The sequence below is a fragment of the Gasterosteus aculeatus genome, chromosome 21, assembly GCF_964276395.1.
Source record: "Gasterosteus aculeatus chromosome 21, fGasAcu3.hap1.1, whole genome shotgun sequence".
Classification (NCBI taxonomy): domain Eukaryota; kingdom Metazoa; phylum Chordata; class Actinopteri; order Perciformes; family Gasterosteidae; genus Gasterosteus; species Gasterosteus aculeatus.
Genome location: NC_135708.1, coordinates 15,319,290 through 15,345,260, shown reverse-complemented (window position 1 = coordinate 15,345,260; position 25,971 = coordinate 15,319,290). Strand labels below are relative to the sequence as shown.

General features: G+C 42.7%; 3 protein-coding genes across 6 annotated transcripts; 2 read left to right on the top strand and 1 right to left on the bottom strand.

Annotated features, from left to right (window-relative positions):
* The first annotated feature begins 1,595 nt into the window (after positions 1–1,595).
* LOC120811841 (thiosulfate:glutathione sulfurtransferase) lies at positions 1,596–8,082 on the top strand. Of its 3 annotated transcripts, XM_078096616.1 has the most exons (5): positions 6,003–6,231; positions 6,603–6,648; positions 6,748–6,870; positions 6,954–7,116; positions 7,460–8,082. In XM_078096616.1, exons 2-5 carry the CDS (start codon positions 6,642–6,644, stop codon positions 7,512–7,514), a joined length of 348 nt encoding a protein of 115 aa, XP_077952742.1. In that variant the 5' UTR covers positions 6,003–6,231; positions 6,603–6,641; the 3' UTR covers positions 7,515–8,082. The 3 variants fall into 3 exon arrangements, with proteins under 3 accessions (XP_040023440.1, XP_040023439.2, XP_077952742.1); XM_040167506.2 differs by lacking the exons at positions 6,003–6,231; positions 6,603–6,648 and adding an exon at positions 1,596–1,860; XM_040167505.2 differs by lacking the exon at positions 6,603–6,648 and having other exon boundaries at positions 5,985–6,231.
* On the bottom strand, positions 3,160–5,893 carry LOC120811842 (cystatin-B). The gene is made up of 3 exons (XM_040167508.2): positions 4,328–5,893; positions 4,121–4,222; positions 3,160–3,488 (listed from the first exon to the last, which is right to left on the bottom strand). Exons 1-3 carry the CDS (start codon positions 4,397–4,399, stop codon positions 3,357–3,359), a joined length of 306 nt encoding a protein of 101 aa, XP_040023442.1. The 5' UTR covers positions 4,400–5,893; the 3' UTR covers positions 3,160–3,356.
* A 1,005-nt stretch (positions 8,083–9,087) lies between the features above and the next one.
* drd3 (dopamine receptor D3) lies at positions 9,088–24,144 on the top strand. 2 transcript variants are annotated; one of them, XM_078096615.1, is made up of 9 exons: positions 9,634–9,755; positions 9,851–9,944; positions 11,368–11,700; positions 14,663–14,775; positions 17,150–17,286; positions 18,652–18,845; positions 20,237–20,302; positions 20,931–21,303; positions 22,364–23,250. In XM_078096615.1, exons 3-9 carry the CDS (start codon positions 11,410–11,412, stop codon positions 22,558–22,560), a joined length of 1,371 nt encoding a protein of 456 aa, XP_077952741.1. In that variant the 5' UTR covers positions 9,634–9,755; positions 9,851–9,944; positions 11,368–11,409; the 3' UTR covers positions 22,561–23,250. The 2 variants fall into 2 exon arrangements, with proteins under 2 accessions (XP_040023612.1, XP_077952741.1); XM_040167678.2 differs by lacking the exon at positions 9,851–9,944 and having other exon boundaries at positions 9,088–9,755; positions 22,364–24,144.
* Positions 24,145–25,971: the final 1,827 nt, after the last annotated feature.

Here is a 25,971-nt window from a genome sequence, read left to right as displayed (position 1 = left end):
AATTATTGTCCCTTTCTCAGAGTCAATTTCTAGTATTGATCTTTCGTTCTGCATTGACGCCAGACCAGAAGTTTCCCTGCCCTTTCTCCTTGGTCGTAGTATGTCTATTTTAGTTTCATTACGCTATATTATGCTTTATTTGTGGATAAATCATTATCCAGAGCTCTTCAACAGGGGGTCCGCGGCGGTACTGCAGGAGGTCGCCAATTTTTTTTTTTTTTTAAAGTCAACCAATTTTCTTTCCACGAAGTTAAATATCTTGAGAATCAGAATTTTATTTATTGTCTTTAAATACACATTAACGTGAATCCAACATATTGTAGAAAAGGATAAATTGATGGAGGAGACGTTGTCTTTCAGTCCCACAGCAGCTCTCAAGCTGATACGACATCACAGGCACCAGCCAATCAGATCCATTCATGCTCGCGTCTAAAGAGGGCGGAGCTCAAAGATAAAAGATGGAGGACCAAACTCCGTAGATCGGGGGTCCCTGCTGCATCTCGCCATCAGTCTGGGGGACCTTGGCCTGAAAAATGTTGAAGACCCTGCATTGTACTGTGCTCTACGACCGGCCAATCTCTGTCTAGAGGCGTAACTTTTTCAGCGAAGTGGTGGAAGGTTAAACAAAACAAAATAATAACAAAGTGGCTCTTGCACACTTTGTATCAAACTTTTTTTTTCATATGTTTATATTCATTAGGTTCAAAATGACCAGTGAGCAATTGCCGAATGTCTGAATATTACAAATTGACAGCAAAGAACACAAGTTAAGGTGCTGAGTTACTAACTGACAGCTAACTACTACAATACAGTGACTACACAGTGAAAAAGACCTGTGTGTAGTGAAAAGAGGTAGTAATGTATAGAGATAATTATTTTTACAGCAAACACAACAGTGTGTGTTGACCTACATGTATAGTAATTAGTGCATTGTTTCATACATGATCCCTGTTGTCTAAATAGGTTTTCCACTAAAATGAAAGAGACAATATAATATGTATCTGACCCACTAAACCTGAGACTGGATTTAAGCAAATGACAGTAACAGTTTCCCATCAGATTAGATTTGACAATGACACTTCATACAAAAAGGTGATACAATGTTACTTTTGCTGATGGTTTAAGGATGTTATCAAAGGATTTGGTAAAAATCAGTTTATCAAGGATTATCAAGGAGATGAAGCAGAGGTCAGAACAGCTCTGACCTTGTGTATTGTTCATCTCCAGCAGTTTTGGGACATATTTGTCTATCAAGTAGAAGGAGACAGATGGAGATGAGCAGAAACCAAACGCATGAACTCAGCACTCACCTGAGGAGTAAAACAAATTATTATTCAGTAGTTTCCAAACATTAAACACAGATACAGGTCTAAAATACATACATTCATATCAACACGGAGCCTTGTGATAGATCATTATAGTCCAGAGCAGCAAAGAGCTACATTATGACATGAAGCTCCATCACTGTATCGATATCGTCCCTTAGGACCAAGGAAAGAAGGGTCAGTGATTGGTTAGTGGGATGAAAGTTAAATATGTAAGCCGATCTAAAAGAACGTGAGCATGTTAACATTGCGTGTGAATCACAGAGCCTCACAGAGCTGCAGACAAGTAATGTGGTTCATCTTCATTCTTTGATTTGAGACACTTGCCAGACCAGTAACTGGTGTCAATGTGTTTCCTCATTTAATCTCAAGGCAAAGCAAGCCAGGAGTACCAAGATTCCAAAATCCACGAATGGTCAATTAAAAAAGAGACAAAAAAGAAGAAAATAAACGTATTTAATCTGGATTTGAAGAAGCTGAGAGACTCAGCAGACTTTTGTTCTCAGAAGAATGTTCACCCGTCACGTAAAACACGGTAGGTCACTGTTTCCTGGTTTGTGTGATCAGCACACGCAATATGACAATGCAAAAAAATATATGTCTTATATTTTGTTTTAACTTTAGTGCATGAAAACTAAGGAAATGTATTTACATTCTCAAAGATTTCACTTGAAAAATTCAACAAATATTTCATGTAAGAATCAGTTTTTTAGTGCTGTCTTTATTTCTTTTAAATGAAGTTCAGTGTACTTTCTGCTTCCCAAACCAATACATCTTTATGTGTCAACACATTCAAAGTCAAGCATTTTAATATGAGACATATGAGATATGCAGCCTGTTAGTATTTTACTGTGGAAACAGGTTGTTTGATCACTTTGTAAAAGGAACAAATGGGCCTTTTACTCAAGTGATTGTGGTGAAGAAACTAAATATATTCATTGAGCCATTTATAAGTGCACTACATGTAGATTTCTTTAGCGTTAAAAAAGTTACATCAAATCTTGAGTACTTGACTTAATTTCTTAAATATTGGGTATAAATTCATGTCACCCACAATGTGAGATGTGAGTATGTTTCTTTTATTAATTGATGAGAGAGGTTAAAAATAGAATAGTCGTGTTAAGTTTTGTGTTAACTAAGGATATTTATTTTACATTTTAAATTAATTTACCATTTGTTAATCAGACTGCATAATTTAAAAGCAGATGTTGCATAACATATTGAGAATGAAAAAGCAATACTAATCTAAATGGATGTCCCTTTGAACACATATATATTTTAATACCAAGTGTGTTTGATATTTACCTAAAGCCCTATTAGAAGTCCAATATATTACTCCTCCCGTTTAAGGCAAATGGCAACACCCCACAAAAAATAGTCTTAATTGTCATTTTGAAGGGATTTGAATTGTGATTCAGGTACATCAGAGCATTAATTTAAGTTTGAACCTCTTGAAGTCATTTTCCCCTAAATATGAACCAATACTTAACATGAGCATGTTTAACCCGTGTTCAGATTGTACTAAATGAGAAACCAATATACAAATGTTACTGATGATATCATTCAGTGACTGAATACCATTGCAGCAAAAAGATATCATTTACATATATTGTGCAGCATAATATACACATTTTCCCAAATGCAGTCAGCTTGAAGTTGTACTTCAAACACAAAGCAGGCTGCCTCTCACGATGCACATCAATTAGCAAGCAGAAACCTATTTGTAAACAGACTTCCATTTCTCATATCTTTGTCCGGCTGAAGACGTACAAGCCTGCAGCTGTTTTACAAATCAAATACCACCAAAAAGAAAAGAAACACATATCACAAAAAAGAAAATTAGATTCATTTATTTAGGTATTGTACAAAATAGTTCCATATTTAAAATGCTCTTTGCATCATGATCTACGGTTGTAACATGTTAGCGGAGGACAAACATTGTTTTCTATGTTTAGCTGTAATAATTTGATCATAACTGATTAGAACAGGAAGGCAACACGTAGACACTGGTGCCGTGTTTGGTTCGTGATCCTATTGGAAGTACTCAATGGGGTCCTCGTGCCTCTTGGATTGCTCCATTTTAGTCAACTCTAACTCTCCTCCATAACATGGAAGTTTTTTCCAAACACGGAGGTGAACGTGATCATCTCCTCCCACGTGGACCTGCAAAGACGTAAAACAAGGAGTTGATTATTTCAACCAAAGTGAGGTCACTTCATGTCCACTTTATTTATACAAGGCTCTTTTGCAATGTACATCATAATTAGTTATATTGAACAACCTCTATAAGAATGTCCGTTCCAAGTTATCTTTCACAAGACATGATTTCAGCAATAACTGAACGATGACTCGACAAAATGTTTAATTGATTTTTGCTTATCTCAGTCAACTTGTTAGCATATAACCATAGTCCACTTCCCAGCATGCATTACATGCATGTTGTATTTAATCATGCATTGAAGTTAAAGTTTTCCAGCATGGCAGGTGGCATGTTCCAATTTTAGAACGGCATGAACCGATCATGTCATGGACCCTTCTCCCTCCTCCATATGCAAGTGTGTGTGTGTGTGTGTGTGTGTGTGTGTGTGTGTGTGTGTGTGTGTGTGTGTGTGTGTGTGTGTGTGTGTGTGTGTGTGAACTATGACTCATTCAATTAATACGTCTGTGGAAAATCGGTTCTCAGTTTCTCTGCAATACTGCTCTCCTGGATGGGCCTCTAGGACAATGGATGACATTCTGGTATTATGTGATCCATGTGAGAAACACCACCGGCCGAGGCCGTGCTTCTTGAGTACCTTGATGAAGTAGTTGGTCCCAGCCACCATCTGAGACTTGTAGCTCTTGGCTGTGAACACATCGTAGGTTTTCCCTGCTTCCTTCTCTGCGTGGGGCTTCACCTACACGCCGATGAGATGACAGCATCGTGCAAATGAAACACAGGCTCCGTTCACCGAGTGGGAATAGTCCAGAAACAGGAGGGATACGTTGGGGTTTTTACTCACGCTTTCACAGATCTTCTGGATTTCTTCGTTGGCTTCAGATATCGCGCCGAGTCCCCCGCACATCGCCGACATGGTGACGGATGTAGTGGCAAGAGTTAGAGAAAAGACGAAAGTAAACCCTGACGTTTGGGGTGTTTCTGCGGATCCCTGTGTTTGTGTCCGGGAAGTGCTCCAGATGAATCACTAAATCACATGACTGTATCATGGGCCATACCATCAGCGCAGGGGTGAGGGGGGGGTGCCTTTAAACGATGTTACAAACTAACTAAAATAGAAAATAAGATCTCTATATTGGTTAAATGTAATGCATTCAATCGCACGTGTTTTAATTAGTATAAAAAAGCAGCTTCCAAAAAAATGTACTTTAAAATATCTCTTTATTTAATTTCCCCCTCCGTTTTTTGGGACAGAATTTGGTTTAGTCCAAGGCGCGGTTTGTGTTTTTGCCTACTGTGCACTATAAATCCTTACTACTGGGGTTTTGCGAATACCGACTGTCTACACAAAAAAAGTCAATGATGGAATGATGAGTCTTCTACTAACTAAACTTTTCCATTAACTTTTCTTCCTTTTTATGTATCTCCTCTTTTAACATTCATCTGTGCAGCAGATGACACAGCTCACTATAACAAATGGAAAATTAAACTGCATTATAACCCCCCCACTTGTTTAAACTCAAGTTGTGACATGACTTTAGTCAGAATATGTAGCGACCTCAACTTCACTGAACAGGTTTTGTGAGAGCAGATGATTCATGTTCATTGTCTTTGGAAGATTTACAGTTCCTCTTTTGAAACAACTACTTTATCGTCATTTTTTTCTCTGCACTTCATTTTCTTCTGTTTTGGAAATCAAACAAGTAATTAGATTTACTAAACTAAAATGTAACTTCATTAAAAGTACAAATGTATAATCAGCAAATTATCTTTACGTAATTATAATGAAGATATTCATCCATACTGTAAATGTGTTCTAAGTCGCTGATGGTGAATGACCCAATGATGAAAGTATTAGTAATAGTTTGTAATACTGCAGTATGCTGTCATGCTGTTTTACAGTTCACACAAATGGAACTAGGCATACAACTCTTTAAAATATCCTGCTCACATATAAAAAACAAACAAACAGATTACTTAACTGTAATGCAAGTACCAAAGAAAAAAGAGAGAGACTGATGCACAAAGAGGCAAATGTGAAACCCTACATGTTATGGACAAAAGGGACAAAAAATGAACTGGGTAAAATAGAATAAATTGGATTTTCAGCCACTTTTATATGATTCTGTTTCATATTTGGTGCTGACTCGCTTCCTGCTAAATAATCCCCCCCAAAATGGAATCTATGGATTCAGAATATGTGAGGATTAAAAGTCTTGTTAGAAGTTAAATCTCTCTGTCAATTTTCCTTGTGCACGGATTCCAAGGCTTTTATAGCAGACAAATGCCGACTCATTTGTCAGCTTTTTCTGTGGGGGATCTGTTGGAAAGGCATCTGGGAAAGATTCTGGGAAATATAGTTGAATTAATTATCTATGAACCAAAGGATTAAAAGAAATGACAATAATTTCCTATCAATCTGCTGCTCCGCGCGGCAGTGCAGTAGGCGGCGGTAATGCGCCTCTGAACCGGTTCACCAGCCGTCATTAATCACCAACGAAGAAGAAGAAGATGAACACGGAGGACGAGAAGAAGGACGTCTGTAGGAAACAATGCGGCCGTCGCTCATGACTCCGCCGCGCACCTGTCTGCACGTCGCACCTGTCCTCGCCATGTTGTCCTTCGTTCTGTCGCGAGGCTTCTGCCTGACTGCGGCCGAAGTCGGCGGCAGAACTTACCCGACCTTCGGTTCACTTTCACGGGCTTTTACAACCTCAACTCCCAAATGTGGCGAAGCATCCGAAAGCGGTAAAATGCATTTCCTGCAAACACCTTCTAACACTTTGACTGTGTGCAACACGGGTCACCTCAATGGCCCTTCAATGTCCCTCTTGACATCCCTGTAATGTCCCAGTTGGCCTACCACGCCCGTGTCTCTTTATCTCCGGGGTTGGAATTAGAAGCATCTCTATTGTAATGGTGGCGTGGCGCTTTAAACTGGTATTTCCGTCCTTAATGCTGCTCACAATGTAGTGGATCCTGTTTGTGCCACCAGCGTTGTCCCACTGGGTGGACTTTGTGTGTCTGGTGGTTTCCATGGCATTGTGTGAGACTGAGCGTTTGTTTGACTGGTGTTTGATGGAGTGTCAGTAGAGAAAATGACCAGCTTATCCCGTCAGGATCGAGCAGGTCAACACGAGTTAGACTACTGATAAAACATGGATGGTAAGTTCAAAGGTCAACGGAGTCAATACGCAAAAGTTTTTTTTTATTTTTTTAACTTCCTCTTATCGTTTCATCCTCTATGTTATCCCCCCCTCTTAGGTTCGGTGGTGACGCACTCCCAGCTGAAGACCATGCTGTCCAGCGGAGACATCCAGCTGTTTGATGTGAGACAGCCTGATGAATACCTGGCCGGACGCATTCCAGGCGCCGTCAACATCCCACGTAGGTGGAAACACTGTTCAAGGTGGATCATAAAAAGTGCATTTCTATGTGTTGACACCGTCCTGTTTGTGTTTGGACATCAGTGGGGACCCTGGAGGAGTCTCTGAAGCTGTCCCCTGAACACTTTCAGCAGACATTTCAAGTGAAGGCTCCTGGGAAAGACGACGACAACATCGTGTTTCATTGCAAAACTGGCGGCAGGAGCTCCAGAGCGCTGGATGTCGCCCTAAAGCTGGGATTCCACAGGTAGATCACGGCAGATTCCTCTGGATACACACGTGAGACATGCAGCGCTCCAATCTCCACATGACCTACTGAAGGTCAAAGATAGCAAATGGATTAAAAGGACTCCCCTGTTAGAGTCTTTGATTTTCACTCCTGTTAGACGATGTGGATGTGCTGTGTTCACCACTGTATAAATGGCCTCTTTTATGTGTCATTTAATCATTAATCCGTCCTGGTGCTGCGCCAGACTACAACGTCCTGTCGTTTTTTTTTTTTGGTTTGTTGCACTCTGGATGAATTTGCGTAAAACGACCATGAAAGGAGACTAAGCTCTTCTCTTTATGCTGCTTTCTTCTTTCCGTAGGGCGAGACATTACAAAGGAGGATACACTGAGTGGGCAGCGCAAGAAGGAAACTGAACCGGAGCCCAACTCTCAAAATGCAGCCAATGCAGAACTCCAGGGTTTAAATGAGAATTACCTCTTACTGCCTGTTACTATTGAAGTTACATACTTTATTTATGTTAGCTGTTACTTTATGGGTGAATACTACTTTTGAGCTTCAACTTGTTACATTTTTAACGCCTGATTCAACGCTTTCTTTCAGGTTTTGAATCATGTTTTCTAAACGTTTTATTCTGGAATTCAGTTCCTTGGTGTTTATTAAATCTCTTACAAATGTCAACACATGTCTTTGTATACATTTGTGTATATGCTCATTCATTAATTGACGAGCTTTATTCTTTGCTGTGAGGTCAATCCCTCCGCCTTATGTCAATATTGCTTACTTAAATTTACACAACAAAAGTTTAATAAATTTGAAAAACAATAGTTATGGAAATGTTGTGAAATTAACTTTTTTTTTTAATTCATAAAAAAGTTGCTCAAAACTGTAAGACAATACATTTGCATGAAATAAGATTAAAATGTAAAAAGCAACGTGCCTGTAGAACGTGTTGGTGCAGCTAACTAAAAATACCTCCAAACAGCTGACGTGTGTGTTATTTGCTCCCTCTATGACCTAAACATAAAGCGAAATATGTCTGCACATAGTGTTTTATCTTTATCCAGTCCGAGTGGACATTCTCACACATGGAGACTCAACCTGCAGTAACAGCTGCAGTTTGAATGAGGGATAAAAGCACTTCCATCCCTCGACCAGTAGATGGCAGCAACATTACAACCACCTCCTCCCTTTAGGATTGTTGTAGCTTTGCCTTCTCAGGGCTGACCTTCACACAGGTATGGGTCCAAACAGGTGTGGACCCTATGAGCGGCTGTCAGGGGCCCCAGTGGGACTAGACCCCATTTAGAGGAAAGCAGATCCCACTTCATCTCTTACACATTAGCTGCCATTCATGTGGGAGGAAGACTGATTTCCTAAATACTGTATGATGTGCACATAGAGAAAGGAAATCTGGATCCAGTGGACATGCACTCAATGGTCTAAGTTGACTTGTGGATTTCACACACATTTTGACATACATACATCCTCAAACGTGTGGATGTATGCGGTGGGTATTAAGATTCCCAGCGTGCTGACGTAGAAGAAGAATGGCTCCAATTTCCAAGGACATTTGGACACTTTAGCTTCGTTAAAACCCAAAGTGAGTCCTCATTTGGGGGCTGTTTGTCAGCTGTCGGAGTTACGTCAGCTCATTAACCGCCTCCTACTTTTTATAGAAAGCATTAACAAAGTCTGCAGTGGCTGCTGTCATTTGTTAAATACAGAAACATCTGGGAACACAAGTTGTTGGTTGTTTATTTTCACAGATGCGTGTATCAAATGCAACCCGAGTGCCACAGAAAAGTCTGCTGAACATGTTCGGGGTTTTCCAACAACCTCATTGCCTGTGGAACTGGTTCTTAGAGGAAAACAACACGTTCTCCTGATGCACTTTACATTGGTTTGGTTCATTTCTCCTTAATGTGGCGTGCAATGCTGCAGGGCTCACTCAAAATACCATGCAACACGTTGTTGTCTTTCAAATGCACAATCGCTGCAATTGTGAGACACAAAGCTGTGAAGGATTTTTTCTTTTTTTTAACCTTCAACTCGGGTGTTTCTTTCTTGTTAGGGAGCAGAGACAGAGCCCGAAGTGTCAGTCGATACATTTATTTTTGCAGCTCTAAAACGAGGCTGACCCAATTTTCGCCCAGGATTTATGAAGTTAACGTTCGGCTATTTTTGAATTTCACTTCCAGCCAAACACGACCCAGACTGCGGCTTCAGGGTCATTCTGAGGCGCAAAGGCCAACGGGACTGGAGCGCCATTCAAGCTCATTTGTTGACTAGTTTTGACCTCACGTGTTTGCAGGGATCCTTCCTTTGCCACCGCATCACTGGACGCACGGATGGGGGACACCTGACGTCTGCGCCACGTGTGCGTGCGCGTGCTGGAGAGAGTGCACGCCGGTCACTCTCAGCGTCGTGGGGAACGTGGTGAGCGCGAGCGCCTCTTATTCTTGGAGCTGCCCACGCTCGCATCCTCCCGTGCGCAATGACACCGTGCGCCCCTTCTCTCCCCCCCCCCCCCCCCATCATCATCATTTCCCCGCGTCGCAGTGCTGTGCGCGATGACCGGATAACTTTTAAACCTGCACGAGGGATGATTTTCCTCGACGGCATCTGATGAATTCTTCACTGGGACACAGAAACAGGTATTTAAGTCTGTTTACGCGATCGGCTTGTTGAAATAACAAAAGAATAACATTCGACACCTCTTTTAAGTTTTTTTTTCCTTTCTGCTTTACAGCCTTACATTTCATTGTTATCTTACTCCATCTATTAAAGGATGACCGTATCTGATCTGCTGCACATGTTTGATCATTGTCTGCGTGCTCTGATAGGTGAGCATATGGCGATCTCATTTTTGCTACTATGTATTTGACCCCAATAAGCCGATAAGATGCTCTGTCACTTAATTCATTTAATTTTTAGAGTAAAGGTTAATCAAGCCAAGCCATGGCATCCTGTTTGAATTTGGAAGGAAATGTTGTCGTCTTAATTGATCTGATATTAGTTGAATGTGAATATTGCTCTGATGTAAGTTGTGTTTAGATCTTTTGGTTAATGGAGCTAAATATAATTTAAATCTTAAAAAAACTCCCTCCATTACAGCCTTCCGAGTGCTTCCGAACAGACTGCAGTGTGTATGTGAGCAAGTGCCTTAAGGGTCCAATGACGGCCAAACTACACGCACACAAACACACAAACACGCACAGTGACTTGATTAATAAGAGAAACAAGCAAGTGAAGAGGGAAATCTGTTTCAATTACTTAATGCCAATTTATAATGAAGCCATTCGGATTATGCAGCCTTGTATCATATAACCCCCCTAAGATTTATATATATATTTATGTTTGTGTGTATAGATGTTTTGGTTGCATTCCTCCTGCAAAGCCTGATTGTGTGATAAACCTGACACACCAAGGTGATTGTGCATCTTTAGATTCCCGTGTGGACAATCATTTGATACTGCAGCCATTGAGGCACTGAGTGGAATTAAAGGCCTGGAGAAAATCCATAAAAGCCTCATGGGTTTGAGCCAGGTCCCAAAAAGGATCCGAGTGTCTCCACGTTTGTCTCCCTCTTTTTTTTTTGTCACAGAAAGAGAGAGCTGAGTAAGATGGATCAGCTTGGTTAACATGTGGACACAGGTGTGAGCGCGGGCACGGCGCCGTTATCTGGATTCGGCACAGATGGGGAGGATTGGGAATAAATGAGAGGGAGGACGGAGTGTGGGGAGCAGAGCCCGGGACCGGGACTTATTACCCATCGCTGATGAGCTAACCTCACTAGACGACGCTCAGAGGCACACTGCCAGCGCCTCGTTAAAGTTACCATCTCTGCTTTGGCCTCGCCGTTAGCTGCATTGAAAGCCCTTTACAGGAAGGAAGGGAACACAGGCCGACGGGAACAATCATAAATGCCTTGTGGATGAAGTTTGCTGCTAAGAGCTTTGTGGAGTTGATTGTCTGAGCCATGGAGTTGAGGAGGCATCAATATGTGCCTCCCATTTCTCATTCAGGGAACATTACTGCCGGGGCTCTTTTCAACTGTTTAATTCATCAGCTCATCTGACTTACTCAAAGCCAAGAGACGTGTTCCCAGCAGGCCTCCCACCTGAAAGGATGCAGCCTCCATCCCCTGACGGCAAATATGCTACACTTTAATCTGATGAGATGTGAGAAATGTTCAGCCTGTGTGTGTGTGACTCCAGCATGTGTATGAATGGTTGAAACCCAAACTGTGCTCTTCCCCTCCGGCAGGTCTGTCAAACATCTCACCCCCCATGTCACCGGGACGTCTCCATGGCGACGTTTAGCAGCGGCGGCGAGCGGGCCTGGAACGAGTCGGATCGCCTCGGGTGGGACTGGGAGAGGAACGGCAGCTCGGAGGCGTCGGAGCCGGACGAGCGCAACTACTACGCCATGCTGTACTCGCTGCTCATCGTGGCCATCGTGTTTGGAAACGTGCTGGTGTGCCTGGCCGTGATGAGGGAGCGTTCCCTCCAGACGACCACCAACTACCTGGTGGTCAGCCTGGCCGTGGCCGACCTGCTGGTGGCCTCGCTGGTCATGCCCTGGGCCGTGTACCTGGAGGTGAGGAGGTCAGGGTGTCCGTCGGTCCCACATCACGTGTGCCCTCAGGTCATTTCAGTTCAATTCTAAATAGATGTTGAATAACACTTATTGTAAGTCTTTGGATAAAAAGCGTCAGCTAACTGACATGTAATGTGATGTAACGCCTCAACGGTCGATATCTGTTTTCTCCTAGTTGAGCTGATCAGAAACAATTTATTTATCTTTTGGATGGTTATTAAAATAAAACGCTTATCCATGAGGTACTTATATATCAAATTAGTTTGACTTCCATCCTTGCAGTTTGTAATTTGGATATTTATTATTTTTTTAATTGCGCTTTGCGGGATTGTACAACATTTGTGGCAAACACAATTACGTTTTAGAATGTGCCATCCAAAACCAGCACACAAGTCTCTTCATAAAGGATAAATGTAGACACGCTGTGAAATAATTGTCATCAAAACCTCTCAGTTAAATTGGCGTTTGCGTTTTAATGTTATTTTTTATTTGACTTTCACAGATTACCTATTAGCGATGTCTCTCAGACACCCACATTTCATCAAAGCAGTACTGAAAATGCACTGCCTTTGTCTCCTGCTTGTGTTCGGTGTGTGTGCGTGTCTGAGGCTCAACATGAGGTAGAAAAATCATCCAGTTGAAGTCCAGTTACGTTTAACGAGCCGCCTCCCTGCTGCCCAAAGTTTGCTCGCCGTCAGCAGAAAGCACCATTCCTCACAGCGTGCAGAAGATTCAACGGCAGGTCAACCATAAAAAAAACCAAACACACTCAGCGGGAAGAAGCTGATATATTAAACAGGATTATATGAAAAGGTCGTCTTAGGTCGCCAGGAGCCGTGGTACATTCAGTCATGAGTTGAACTTCCTCGCAGGCAGTCACGCTGTTCGAGCATGTGCTGCATTTCAGATTCAAAGGGGGGACAATTCCTTAAGGAATGAGTCATCGAAAGATACTATGACAAAGGCACAATATTCATTCATTTAGCAGAGACGTAAAGGTCAGCGATATCTTGGAAAAGACTCTGTGAAAAAGGGCCAGAGTCCAGAGTCGTGTAGGCAAAAGACTTCCAACTGCGTGGGTGAGCACTGCGAGCAGCGTCTCCCCGCCAGCTCCAATCACGAGGATGAAGGGATGGCCTGTTGTGGCCTGGTTGGCTTCTGCAGGTGTGTCTCTGCAGGAAACGCGAGGGAATATCTCTCCCCTGACGCCTCGGTGGGTACCAGTCACGTGCCCTTGAGCGAGCCATCGCATCCCAGGAGTTCGATGTGCGGCTTGTACCTGAGAGAAGTGTTTGTATTGGCAGCAGCGACCGAGCGCTCACTTTGCACAGTTCATCCTGCACGCCGACTACGGGAGCAGCTCCGTCTGCGGCGCGCCGCTTACTCCCCTCGTTCAGGTCAAGCTTTTGTTGGAGAGGGTTTTATCAAACAGAGTCTGTGTTTGACAGAAAGGATTTAGTGGTTTTGCGCTCCTGCGTGCACTTTTTATCGATTTGGTTCCTCCGACTTTGGTCAAGAAAAGGCTTCATCATATGCACCGGTTTCACCAAAATGTTCAAAAGAGTAGCTTACTGTGATTTACAATTTTCTTTCTTTCTTTTCTTCTGATTTTATACTTTTACTGAGACATTTATCAGGCTTGAGTGTTGTGAAAGTATAGATCACATACAGTAATTTCAAGCCCAATCGATACAAAGTGTCTGGGAGCCCCACTGTTCAATATGTGCCCAGAGGGTGATTAAGTAAAAATAAGCACTTTGCACCTTCAATTTATTTCAGTTTTTGCAGCTGTGAATAGCTCCTTTATTTCCTTTGTGTGATGCAGTAATGGTAAAAAAAAAAGGTGTTGATCCATAGGATTTCATTAAGTATACATGTTTTTGTACCTTCTCCTAAAAAATAACTGTTGCTGCACTTCCTTCACTTCAAGTAGCGTATTTGGTGAAACTCTCCCTGTCTGATAAACAGCCACATCCTTTGAACTCAATGTCCTCTGCAGCTTGTTTTCGCAAACTCAGTGGTACTAACAATGTCAAGTAAACTGATTTGTATGTGTACAATTAAGTGCAAAGTTCCTTTTTAGATATTGAATTAAAATCACCATACATGGCTATGTGTTTAGTTTAACTTGGAGATTCGTGCTAACATTGGGCCTGTTAAGTCTGGGAATGAATGTTAGCGGTGAATGTTTCCACCCTGCTGTGTTTGTCTCTGTGTATGTGTGACAACCGTGGTCTCCGGGGGAGAAATGGCTGTCTATTTACATCTCGTTGAATGTCCATGTGTGTGTATGTTCCTGTACTGGGGCCCATGTGTGCCTGCCATCTCTCTCTGTAGGTGGGCGTATATTCTCTGGCTCAGCACTCAGGCAATGCTGCTTGAAACCATTTATCTTTGTCGGACAGTTATTACCAGGCGTCATGGCGCCTCGGTGAAAGCCGGTCGGTCTCACTCTGCTCAGAGGAGAAGAGACGGGGGAGGAGGGAGGGAGGGGTGGGGGAGGGGGTGGGGGGTCTTGTTTTGGGGTCTTATCGGTACATAATTCGGGGTCAATGTCCTTTGGGGATTGAAAATCCCCTTGAGGATCCTTGAACGTTATCCATCACTGCGCATCATCACAGAACATTGTCACATTCGCCCCTTTGCATCATGTACTATGTGAGAGCAACAGATGTAAACATATTTAACTGATGCATAAATTAGCCTAATTAATATCCACATTAGCATAAACGCGCAAGTCGAACATATCAAGGTGAACACGGTAGTATATTCGGGCCTCTCGTTATTCTCAACCCTTTTCATCGTAGGCTAAACTCTCTTTGTGTGTGCATGTCACCCTCCTCTTCCTCGCCCCTCCTGTCACATGTGCGAGGGCGTGCGGTCGATCGGAGCGTCACACTTCGCGGTGGAGAAGGGAAGGAGAAACGCGTGCGTTGATAATCTGCCCCTCTGTCCTGTGCAGGTGGTCGGCGGTGCCTGGCTTTTCAGTCGGCTCTACTGTAACGTCTTTGTCACGCTAGACGTGATGATGTGCACCGCCAGTATCCTCAACCTGTGTGCTATCAGCATTGACAGGTGAGTGTGCAGTGTGTGTGTGTGTGTGTGTGTGTGTGTGTGTGTGTCTTGTTCCACTTCTAGTGCATGACACAGAAATTTGCCGTGACACTTCCAGTGTAAATGTCAATTTAACATATTTGCAGGTTCTTTTCTCAACCTCACCTGATACTTAAGAAAAGAACCCTTGCAGAGAGAATATACTAACCCACTCTTGCTCATGTCCTCTTGATAAATGTGAGTCGGTGTGTGTTTGTCCGTGTGTGACAGACGGTTAAGAGACAGAAATGAGGACATTATGTTTTTTAACTTGATGTTCATCTTCAGGTTCATATGCATTTGTTTGCATTAGTGGAGGGGGAACTGCATCCGTTTGGACCTTAACAGTAAAAATACATTTATGTATTTTAATTATTTATTTGCTTACTTTTCTTCTGGTGTCACAGTTAATATTTAATGACGTTCCACGGGCGTTGAACTTACAACCCGACGGCATCGAGAGTTCAACCTCAGAATAAAATAGGAACCACATACGGACTCGAGCTTAATCCAGGATGTGTTCACACATTTAATCTGATGAGCGCTTTCGTGAGATAATTGTGTATCTTGTGATAAGGGACGGTCACCATGCGTCTATTACCTCTTTTCGCCCCTTGCCTTGTCTTGTGTCATCGTTATCAAATGATGTCGTGCAGAGTGTCGAAATCTAGGTTAACTTTACACCGGCGTCAGGGGGCTTTAAAGTGATTGTCAACTCATTTCAACGAGACTGTTTTCTTTCACTCTCCTCATTCTCGCCGGTTTTGCTTTCAGCAGCAGGCGGCAGGTGTTTTTAGTGAAATGGCTGCAAAAACTAACTTTAAAGAAGCTGCTCAGTAACAAACAGCAAAGGGACAAACTGAGAGTCTATCTGGGGAACAAGTTGCAGCAGATTTTGTGGAGACCAAAAGAGAACTAAAAGACACGGCTCCATTTGGATGATTACTTGTTCTGATTCATGTGTAAACAGGGAACGTTTTGCTTACAAGTGAACCGTATCAACTTACTGTAAAAAGCGATGGTGAGTCGGCGCTGATACAACTTGTTTCTGCTGCCCCCAGTTGGCCAAAGGTTTAGAGGACAACACACAAACACACGCACACAACTCTGCAGCCAGGACGACCTCTCAATAGGAACTACATGGCCTGCAAGGAGCAGATGCTATCAGGCCATAGTCAGCTACAATAAAACACCATTACTAAATTGCACATGCTTGCATGCCTGCTGTTGTGTTTTGATAATAAAAAAAAATACACACTGTGTTTCTGAGGGAAGAAGTTTTTTGACGCCCGAGGATCTTTGTGATTGATTATGAGACAAGTTGACATCATCGCTACAGCGTGACGCGCTTGCCGAGGCGGCGAATTAAAGCGAAGCACCAGCGGCATTGGGTGTCATTGATAGTGTTCGACGCACCCGCATCACCTCTCGCGGCTGCGTTGATTATTCATGAGTTTATAGGCGACCTCTTTTGTGATGGAGCAAAGAGCAAAGAAGTTCTTGCGGCGGACTTCAAGGTGAAGTGTAGGTCAGGTTTTGAGTGGCGTCTCAGAACAGAAGAGCCTCGTTTTTATCTTCACATAAAAGTGAAACTTAAAGTAGCAATTGATCAATAAATCACAGATGTTTTTTACCTACTACATTTTTTTTTTTATGTCCGTTCTTATTCAACCCGACAGCAGCATGATCTTTAACTCCTGGTGCTCCGGTGTTGCCTCTTCATTTTGCCCAGAGAAGTAACGATTAGTCTGATGAGATTAAACAATCGTGGTAGTTGTCTGCCACTAAACAACATTACATCCATTCGGGGTCGGGGTCCAGCGTAACTGCTGCCTCATCTGAGCCTAGTTTACTTTTAGTCAAAGCTCCACTTGGTTTATTGCTGAATACCCACATAGTTTTTAAATGAAGATGCCTATTTTTACATTACAGGTCATTTAGCAGACGCTTTTATCCAAAGCGACTTACATTACACTTTAAACCCATGGCTTTTTCACATTTTGCCCAGGGAGCAATTAGGGTTAGGTGTCTTGCTCAGGGACACTTTGACATGGAACAGTCTGGAATCAAACCAACAACCTTGTGCTTCCCAGCACACCTTCTCTAACCCCTGCGCCACGACGACCCAATATTTTGCTCCTCCTTTGTTGGTCTTTATATCACCTGCGTTCTCTCAGCGGTGCGTTTTTCAGAGAAAGTCCGGTTCTTTCCAAGGGCGCTCTTTTACTCACTCTAATTACTCCCTTTTGCTGTTCCGTATCAGCAATTTTCTCTTCATTAAAATGTCACCAGCTATTCTCTGTACGCACACATTTTCAAAGCAGACAGACCATAATGTGTGTGTGTGTGTGTGCAGGTACACTGCAGTGGTGATGCCCCTCTTTTACAGCACCACCCATCGCTCCAAGAAGAGAGTCTTTATGATGATTGCCACCGTGTGGGTCCTGGCCTTCACCGTCTCCTGCCCGCTGCTGTTCGGTTTCAACACCACAGGTCACATCGACGACTTCGCGACTCCGTCTTGCCCGCGATTCATCGCAGCGAGCAATCAATTTCATGCAGGATCTGACACAGAGTTCAAGGCACTATGTTAATAGGAATTTCAGGGTCAAACTTCCGTGCGCTCGCTTTTTGGGGTCAATGGCGGGACGTGAAATGCTATCGAAAAATCGGATTTCTGAGATGCGTTCTCTCGATTTAGTCAGATTCAATTTACTCTGGGGCTGTTCATCTCAGCTTGTGAAAATGTCGCATATGGTTTTATGTGCCTCTGTCTTGAGCTCGGTCAAGCCTGAGAAATAACCCGCTCGGGGTGAGACCTGAGACTTCAAAGACGGGGCCGTCCATGTCTTATCGCGCAGGCCGCTATCAGGAGAAGCTGAACCCAAATTAAAGCCACTGGAAATTTGGCTTAAAGTAAAAATGTGTGTATTGCAATTGAGTGTCTCATAAAGCATCCACTAAAAACTATCACAAATTCCAGTCTTGAAAGTCAAATTTGTCTGAGTCAAGCGTGTATAAATTATATTATTATTATAGCAGAAGCAAAAAGGAGATTTCTGTTTTTAGACAATTAAGATAACGGTTTATACCAGTCAAATTGAATTTAGGTTGTAAGTCCACCACAGTTGAGATATGAAGTATAGACGCCCGATCATCTTGAGCCTAGAGGCAAAGAGGGAGAGAGAGAGAGATATAAGACGCAGCCTATGCGGCTTGGATTTTGCCAATTTGTTCCCTAAATTTAATCATTTTTTGGGAGGGTCTTTGATAATAACTCAACGCACCCCCAGTGTCGACAACGTCATATCATGAAATTGGCAAATAGACCACAAAACGATAAAATGACCCAGAAATGCGAGACACCTTTAAAATGTGATTTACAGCAGCACAGCATACGTGACTCCACACAACCAACAGCGTTAGTCAGACACAGTGTAACAGTGACACGCACATTTGGATTAGTTCAATTACAATCAAGGCAAGATGGCAGGAATCTGAATGCCACCACGCATCAGCATTGAAAGGAAGGACCAGTGGGTTCACATGAGGTCAAAGGGTCCTCGCCCGCCCTTCAAAGGAAAAGCATTGAACAAGAACATCTCATCTAGACAAAATCGATACGTTGCAAAACACAATGGAAAGGAACAAAAGGGAGTTTAGTGGCTAGAAAAAGCTCTTAGCCATCTGGGCTCGCCTATGTGGAAATTGATCCAGGGAGGGTAAATCACTTAAGTTTGTTCATGCCACTAACATGCAACATGCATTTCACAGCTCTGCCCACAGATATAAATATAAATCCCTTCTGTGCGTTTCTGTGTTGTTTGGCGTTATGATTTGTTTGTTTCTGTGACTCAGATGACCCCATGGTGTGCTCCATCTCCAACCCCAACTTTGTGATCTACTCCTCTGTGGTGTCCTTCTACCTGCCGTTTATTGTCACTCTGCTGGTCTACATCCGCATCTACGTCTTCCTCAGGATGAGGCGAAAGAGGATCGTCTTCGGCCAGGCCAGCAGGAAGGTGCAGCCGGACTCAACTCCTCCGTCTGCGGTGAGACCATTACCCTATTTCCTCTGTCAGCGTTTATTCAGCGACTTATTTACTAACCATTAATGCGAGCCTGAGTTACATCTTAGACCTTTAGAAAGGCTTTCTTATTGGAAAGCGGCGTCTGAATTATTAAGAGATGTTCCATTAACCACCACTACATCACTTTTAAGATCCAATTATGTGAATTGGTTGTAATGTTCACAATAATACTTCCATCCGCTTCAGCTCCTAATAAGCTGATTTTTTTCCCAACCGAAGCCTTAAATTTGTCATGTAGATACTGTCCTTCATTCACGTTCATTTTCTTTATACTCGTAATGACTTGCAAACTACAATTCACCTTTATTTCGGACCTCATTAATAAAACCTCCCCCGAAGCCTCATTAGAATAAAATAAAATGCCTCGGTTGAAGAAACTCTGTCAAATGAAGTAATTTTCAGGTTAAAATGTTCCGAGTAAATGTAAATGTGGGCTAAGCGCCATTGGCCTCTCAGCTGAGCCGAGGTCAAAGATGAAATAAAAAAATGTTCGGTTCATGAGCAGCTGACTATCACCAATTAAAACATCTTGTAAAGTAAAATGATATCAGTTAAATGGAAAAAAAGAAACATGGATGATGGATTGAAAGATTAACAGATAACCAGATTCTGTCAATGAAATATGAAGGAGTTTATTTTGAGAAGCAACTTTAACTTTTGTTCTCAACCAGCTGTGAGGTCTTTGATCACAACCATCACTCTAGAACTTGTCCCAGTTAAATATCATACAAATAACGGTTTCATCTCTTAACTTCGGGCTTGGAGACACCTGCTCGTGTGTTTGTGCATCTACTCTATTTTTAAAATCTGGTGTATAAAACAACATTATAATTACATCGTGTAACATGAATTTGCCTATCCAGCAGATTCCTGTGTTGTGTGGTTCCACTCCATTTCCTCCATCTTTGCACACTAATTCACAGTCAAGTCGTCTATTGTAACAGCAGTTTACATATAATTGGTTGTGGTTAAGCCTCGGTTTGTGATCTCATCCATGGGTGAGATCCAAGCCCTGGAGGAGATCAAACTGAGAGAGTTATAATAGAAGTGTGTTTTGAAATACTCTGCCGTATTGATAAGAAAAAAAAAAGTGATTTATCTTTCTTTCTGCTGTGAGCTTTAATTGAGCCACAAAGCGACAAAACACAACAGACGTGAATCCTAATTTGTCCCTCGGAGACGCTCGCCCAGATTTCTTGGAGGTCTGATGAAAGAAATCCTCGGAGATGCAATAAATGAATCGATACCGAAGTGAATGGCAAAAGCCTTCTGCATGCAGATCGAATGCGGTGTTTGTATAAGACAACACGGTCACGGAGTATTTCTCTGAAAACTATTCTCATGCCCTATAGGAGACCTGTCTGCAAGAAGCGGCTCCCAAGGAAAAGCAAGACTTGTCACCTATAAGGATCGAAGTGGTAGGTTCCTTTTTAGACCAGCGACTCCACACAACCACGAGACTGGTGAATAGATATTTTTTTCTTTTTTTTTTCTCGTCATTGCTCTCGTTTCGCACAACGCAGCGCGGCCTCACGCCTGACTAGCTCCATTATTGACTGTGTTGGCGTATTGTGGCAGGGTTGGCGGGCGAGGTGGTTCTGTTTTTAGCGGTTGATGTGTCTTGCACACGTTTGCACACTCTCTGCGTTCCGCCGTGCGGCCGCAGCTTCTGAGAAGCCGCTGGAAAACGAGTGATTGTGAAGCTTGTTGGCGTTCGGCACCTGGTCGCTCGTCAGCTAAGCAAAGTCTGTGGATGACGCACCGCAGCACCTGCCGGCCCCACACGCTGCCGAGAGGCGGCGAGAATAATGACCTGTAATTTTGATGAAATGAGTAAGAGAGGAAATTTACGTTTTGGGCTGTAGTGGAAATACACGTGTGCACAATACCTCAAATGTCTGCAACCGGCAGCTTCTACGTCTCACATGATGTCCGTAGTCTAAAAATAATTAATGAGTGCAGCTGTTATGACAATAAAGTCTATCAAGGCAATTAAACATGTGTGCTGATTGCGTGGCATCTCTCACCGTGTATTCCCGACCGCAGAGTGTGGAGCCCACAGGTCACTGCAAGCCGAAGCTCCTGTCCGGGTGCCTGTGGCGCAAAAGGCCAAAGACGGGGCCGGCGGAGAACTCCATGCGGCTCCAGGTGGACACGCTGGACTGCTGCAGCATCACCCACGCCTCCTGCGGTCGCACCGAGCTGGATCAAGAGGAGCAGCGAGGAGCTGAGGGGGAGGCGGAGGAGGGCAACCAGAACGAGCGGCCTTCGGCCCGGATGAACTGCGAGGTGAAGGATCTGTCGAACGGACGGACGCACACGTCGCTGCAGTCGATGGCTCATTCCATCAATAATCAACGGTTCAGGAGCATGCACGCCAGGGAGAAGAAGGCCACCCAGATGCTCGCCATTGTGCTTGGTGAGTGGAAATTGTCTTAAGTGGCTGAGAAATGTGAATGTCACGGAAACACTTAATGCAGCCAATTTGCCCGGGTGCACCTGTTGTGTCTCTCACCTGCTGATGACGGCACGAGCGTATCTTATTTTGTGCAGAGTTTGTGCAGAGTTCAAATGTCAAGAGTGTCTGTACGTCTCCGGGATCGCAGTGTGCGTCCGCACACTCTGTGGCTCCTGACACGGCTTGCACACGCTCCAATTACCAGCCAGGTTGCTGCACGTCCGGTCAAGTTAGCTCCGGCTTGGCAGAGATCTCGCCGACAAATTAGATGTCTCATTATTTTACACTGGTGCCAGTGAAAACCTTTGCACACATTCAGAAACTGATTTCTGCTTCCGCCCACTTACCATCTGCTTTAAAGCCAACTGAACACGTGATGTGACCCCAATTATGGAGCTGGAATTTAGTGTTTCAAGCGAGCTGCAGCATTAATAGCCGTTTGTTCACGATAAATATCCTGTTTGCTGCTGCTCAGCATACTAAGTGACTTCAACACAAAGCAAAGGTTAATTGGGAACCAAACGTGTTATAATTTACGTCTACTCACCGTCATTTTTGTGATTCGTAAGTTGCTGATTTGATATGAAGGTAAAAACCAACCACAACTGTTACCCAATTAACACCATGAGTTGATTTGATTTGTTTAATAGCTGCATGCTGTTGATTTTTTCAAGCAAAACCACATTAATAACAAAGTAGTGGATGATGATAATGCTTGATGAAGCTGATAATTAATCATAATTATTATGTGCGAGGTAGCACTGTTAGCTGGGCACGCTAATAGATGCAGTTGGTACTTAGGTATGTGAGCAGTATACATCACCTGTAACCCCACATAATAACCAGAATTGGCTGCTGATTACATGTATTATTATAGAGTATTAGCTTATTCTGGACCTCACGCTAGATAAGCGAGCATGCTAACATTTGCAGCTGACAGAAACAATGTTTCTTACAATTTTGCTCTTGTGTTTTTTCGTTTGTTCCGCCCTCTCTCCGTGTGCCTCTCTGGCCGCTCCAGGGGTGTTTCTCATCTGCTGGCTGCCTTTCTTTGTGACTCACGTTCTGAACACCCACTGCGGGACATGCTACGTGCCGCCGGGGCTTTACAGTGCTTTCACCTGGCTGGGTTATGTCAACAGCGCCCTCAACCCCGTAATCTACACCACCTTCAACATTGAATTCAGACGGGCCTTCATCAAGATCCTCAGCTGCTGAGGGAGACAGCACATCAGGACAATTAGAAATGGATTTAAAGGCGTCTACAACTCCAACACGGTGCATTCAGTAAAACATGGCCATAGATTTACGCTGGTTATTCTCCAGATAAATCTTTCACAGGAGTTACACACAAGCAGCAAGATGAAGCATGAAAAAACAACACGCCGTGGTTTGCAATAACTTCAAAGAGAAGATATTACTTTAAAACAGACTTTTCTTCTGAACAGGGCTTGGACTCCTGTAGAACAGTATTGCTCCTAAAATAAACCCTCATTGTTACATGCATTCAGTCTTGTTAATATCACAAGTTGTTGAACTTTATTGTGACATATCTTGTACAGTATGTGTGCTGCTTTTTTGGCACAGGACTTCAATCGCTTGGAAACTCTTCGGACCCGAGATGAAGCTTTGAGGCTTATTAATTGATCACACAGCTGTGGGATATTTTGCGTGTGTATCTGCGTGCATCACTTTATTTATGTACGTGTGCTGTGATTTGTGAGGAGCCTCCAGTTCAACCAGAGTCAATATTTAAAACATATTGGTATTATATAGATAGGTCTTTGATGTTTAGAAACTTAATGGTGTAATCAGGACATAAAATAACTGAGGTTTAGATTTGTGATGTTTGCTCTTCTGTTAATGTGTTAATCCAATTAAAGAGGCCTTGTATGGTGTGTAAATGCTGCACAACTGTGCACATGTGCCTCATTCAGATACAATGATAAAAACCTCTTACTGTAAATGAATTTCAAATGAGCCCAAAACCCCAAAGGCAGGGAGACGCTGTGTTCATCACTGTGAGACTTTTCATTACATTCAATAATATGAAGTATCAACCACGGAGACTAAAATGTAAAGCGGTTACCTCCCTCTCGAGATGCAGCTAGAGGAAAGGTTACAAGGTCGTACAAAAAAACTAAAAGTTTCACTTTGGAAGCGAGAATGTGATCATCCAATTTCAAGGCATCAGGTTTTTACATTGAAAGACATCTTCCGCGTTGTCTTTTTATCCTGAAGGTATTGCAAGTGTTTGGAAAACCTGTTGAGTGTCAGAGATTGTGACCTTTATTTGACTTATTTTCGGATTGCATCATTTTGCCAAATACATTTGTGATGTAGTGATCATTCAAATCACATCACTAATCAACTGTTGGTGTCTTCTCGAATATTCCTGTATGACCTTTGTCGACATACGATGGCACAATTGTTTTCATTTATTTATTATTTCTTGACTTTTGAAGTTGAAATTTTTCAAAAACTTTTCTTTGGCAGTATGTTATGATTTTTTTCATCACACCATAGTATGACTTTTTTATTTATTGTCAAAATGCACAATGACTTGTTTATTACTCTTTTCAACATACTATAGTATGACTTATTTTGAGATACCACGCTATGGCTTTTTAAACAACTATAGTTGTTTAACTATAGTTCCACTTTTTAATACCTTCTTCATAACACTGTGATATAGTGTCATTCTTTTTTTTCCACCGATGTCTATTATGACTCTTGTTGAAATACAATAAGATAACATGGTATAATATAATAATATATAATAAAAATCCAGTTCATACACCAGGAATTGAGGCAAACTGATTTCAACAGGTTTCCGTGCAATGCACCTTTGTGCGTCATTGTGCGTGCTGTGCAGCTATATGATGTTATGCATGAAGGGACACATACTCAGGCTTAGTTTTTTAAAATTATTATTTGCTGAATGACATCCATGTTTCTGATCTGCACAAACAAACAGCGGCTCGCCTTTCTTCATGTCTGCATACATTGGTGAGGAGCGCGTGCAAATAGGCGAGTGAACGGTGGTGATCAAAGTGAAGAATCCCATCTCCGGGTGGAAGGTGGAGGGTTTCATTGCATCTATAGTTGAGGATGACACTTTGAAAGGATGAATGCTATAGAGTCTTCATGTTTCTTCAAAAGGAAGAGCACCTGTGTGGGAGTGAGGGCTGCTCACCTTTTAATTACTCATATGTGATCAGACCCCTGTGTGTGTGTGTGTGTGTTTTTACGCTTTCCAAATTCCTTGCTGCTTTGCATGTCTGTGACTGAGGAGGCACAGAAAGAAATACTTAAGACCTCGAGGGCCACCACTCACAAATCTTTAACTTATTATTTTCGTTGTTGTCAGGGATACAAAAGGCTTGGAGTATTTCTGTGGGAGCATGGATATTGGTTATCGGCCTTTGTAGTCCTTGGCAACAGTTGAAGATGCTGATTGCAAGCAGGGGTGGATGCACGCCGATGACTGACATTCATTTTGTCCTTCTCTGCTTCCTCAAATTCCACCCACCAAGTGTGTCAAAGCAGCACAATAATCACCCCCCCTCCCTGACATTCAGACACATGCTGCCACTACTGTTAATTTGATGTCATTTTAAGGTTAAACGGTGCAAGGACCGACGCAGTTTTGCAGTGTTGGTAAATTAGTTCTTGCAATTTGACTAACGTAACATATAAAACAGCGTTGTCTGTATTTTTAATCATTCACCCGTGGCGTGTCAACCTTTTTACTTCATTCAGCAGTCTAGCATTCATGATTCAAAAATTGTTAAAAAGGGACGTTCTTTGGGAAGATTACCCTGTTGAACAACATATTTGAGTACTTAAACTTTGATTTTTTTGTAGCAATTTTGCAAAATACAAAGGAAAAATATCCTTGGCTTTTTGTCAGGGGAACCAGTGCGATGCCAACATCCAGTTGTGCGTCGTCCCTGGAGCACTTCATGCTTATTTGTTGCGTGTGTTGTTTGGTCTTGTAACCGAGCATAAATGTGAGTACTTTGCTGAGCAACGCAGCTTATTTATACTCTAACAGAAGACATCGAGATTTTAAGCTGCTGGCTGTGTGACGTGTCAGCATTGTTTCTGCGATCTCACTGCCAGGAGCAGTAGACACAGTAGTCTTCATAGAGGAGCCACCAAGAGATACTGTTGTAATTAAAAAAAGCCCTCTTCTGTGATTTCAAGTTGTGTTTATATTTCGCAGTCACTGATGGCTGCTGGATGTGCGGAACCATCTAATCGCTGCAGTGCGGCTGCTTTATGTTCTCACACACCATTCATCGCTTACAACAATAATGGCATTAAAGCAGAACCAGGAGGGGAAAGGATGGAGGGGCAGCACAGGGTGAATATATACTAAATTATGAATGCATAATGTGGCCAGGTGGGAAGTTAGAGCCCTGTAAATAGGTAGGTAGGTAGTGGAGTTATCCCAAACATTCAGACAGCTTTTTCAATCACCAGTTTGGTTCATTCAGATTAGCATTAGTTTTTCTTGAAGATGTACATTTTGTTTTGCCCTTTTAGACAGGCTATGTTGTGAAAAAAAGGGATTACAAGTGATTTATTTTACATGATTAGAATGAATTTACCCCTCCACTTTTG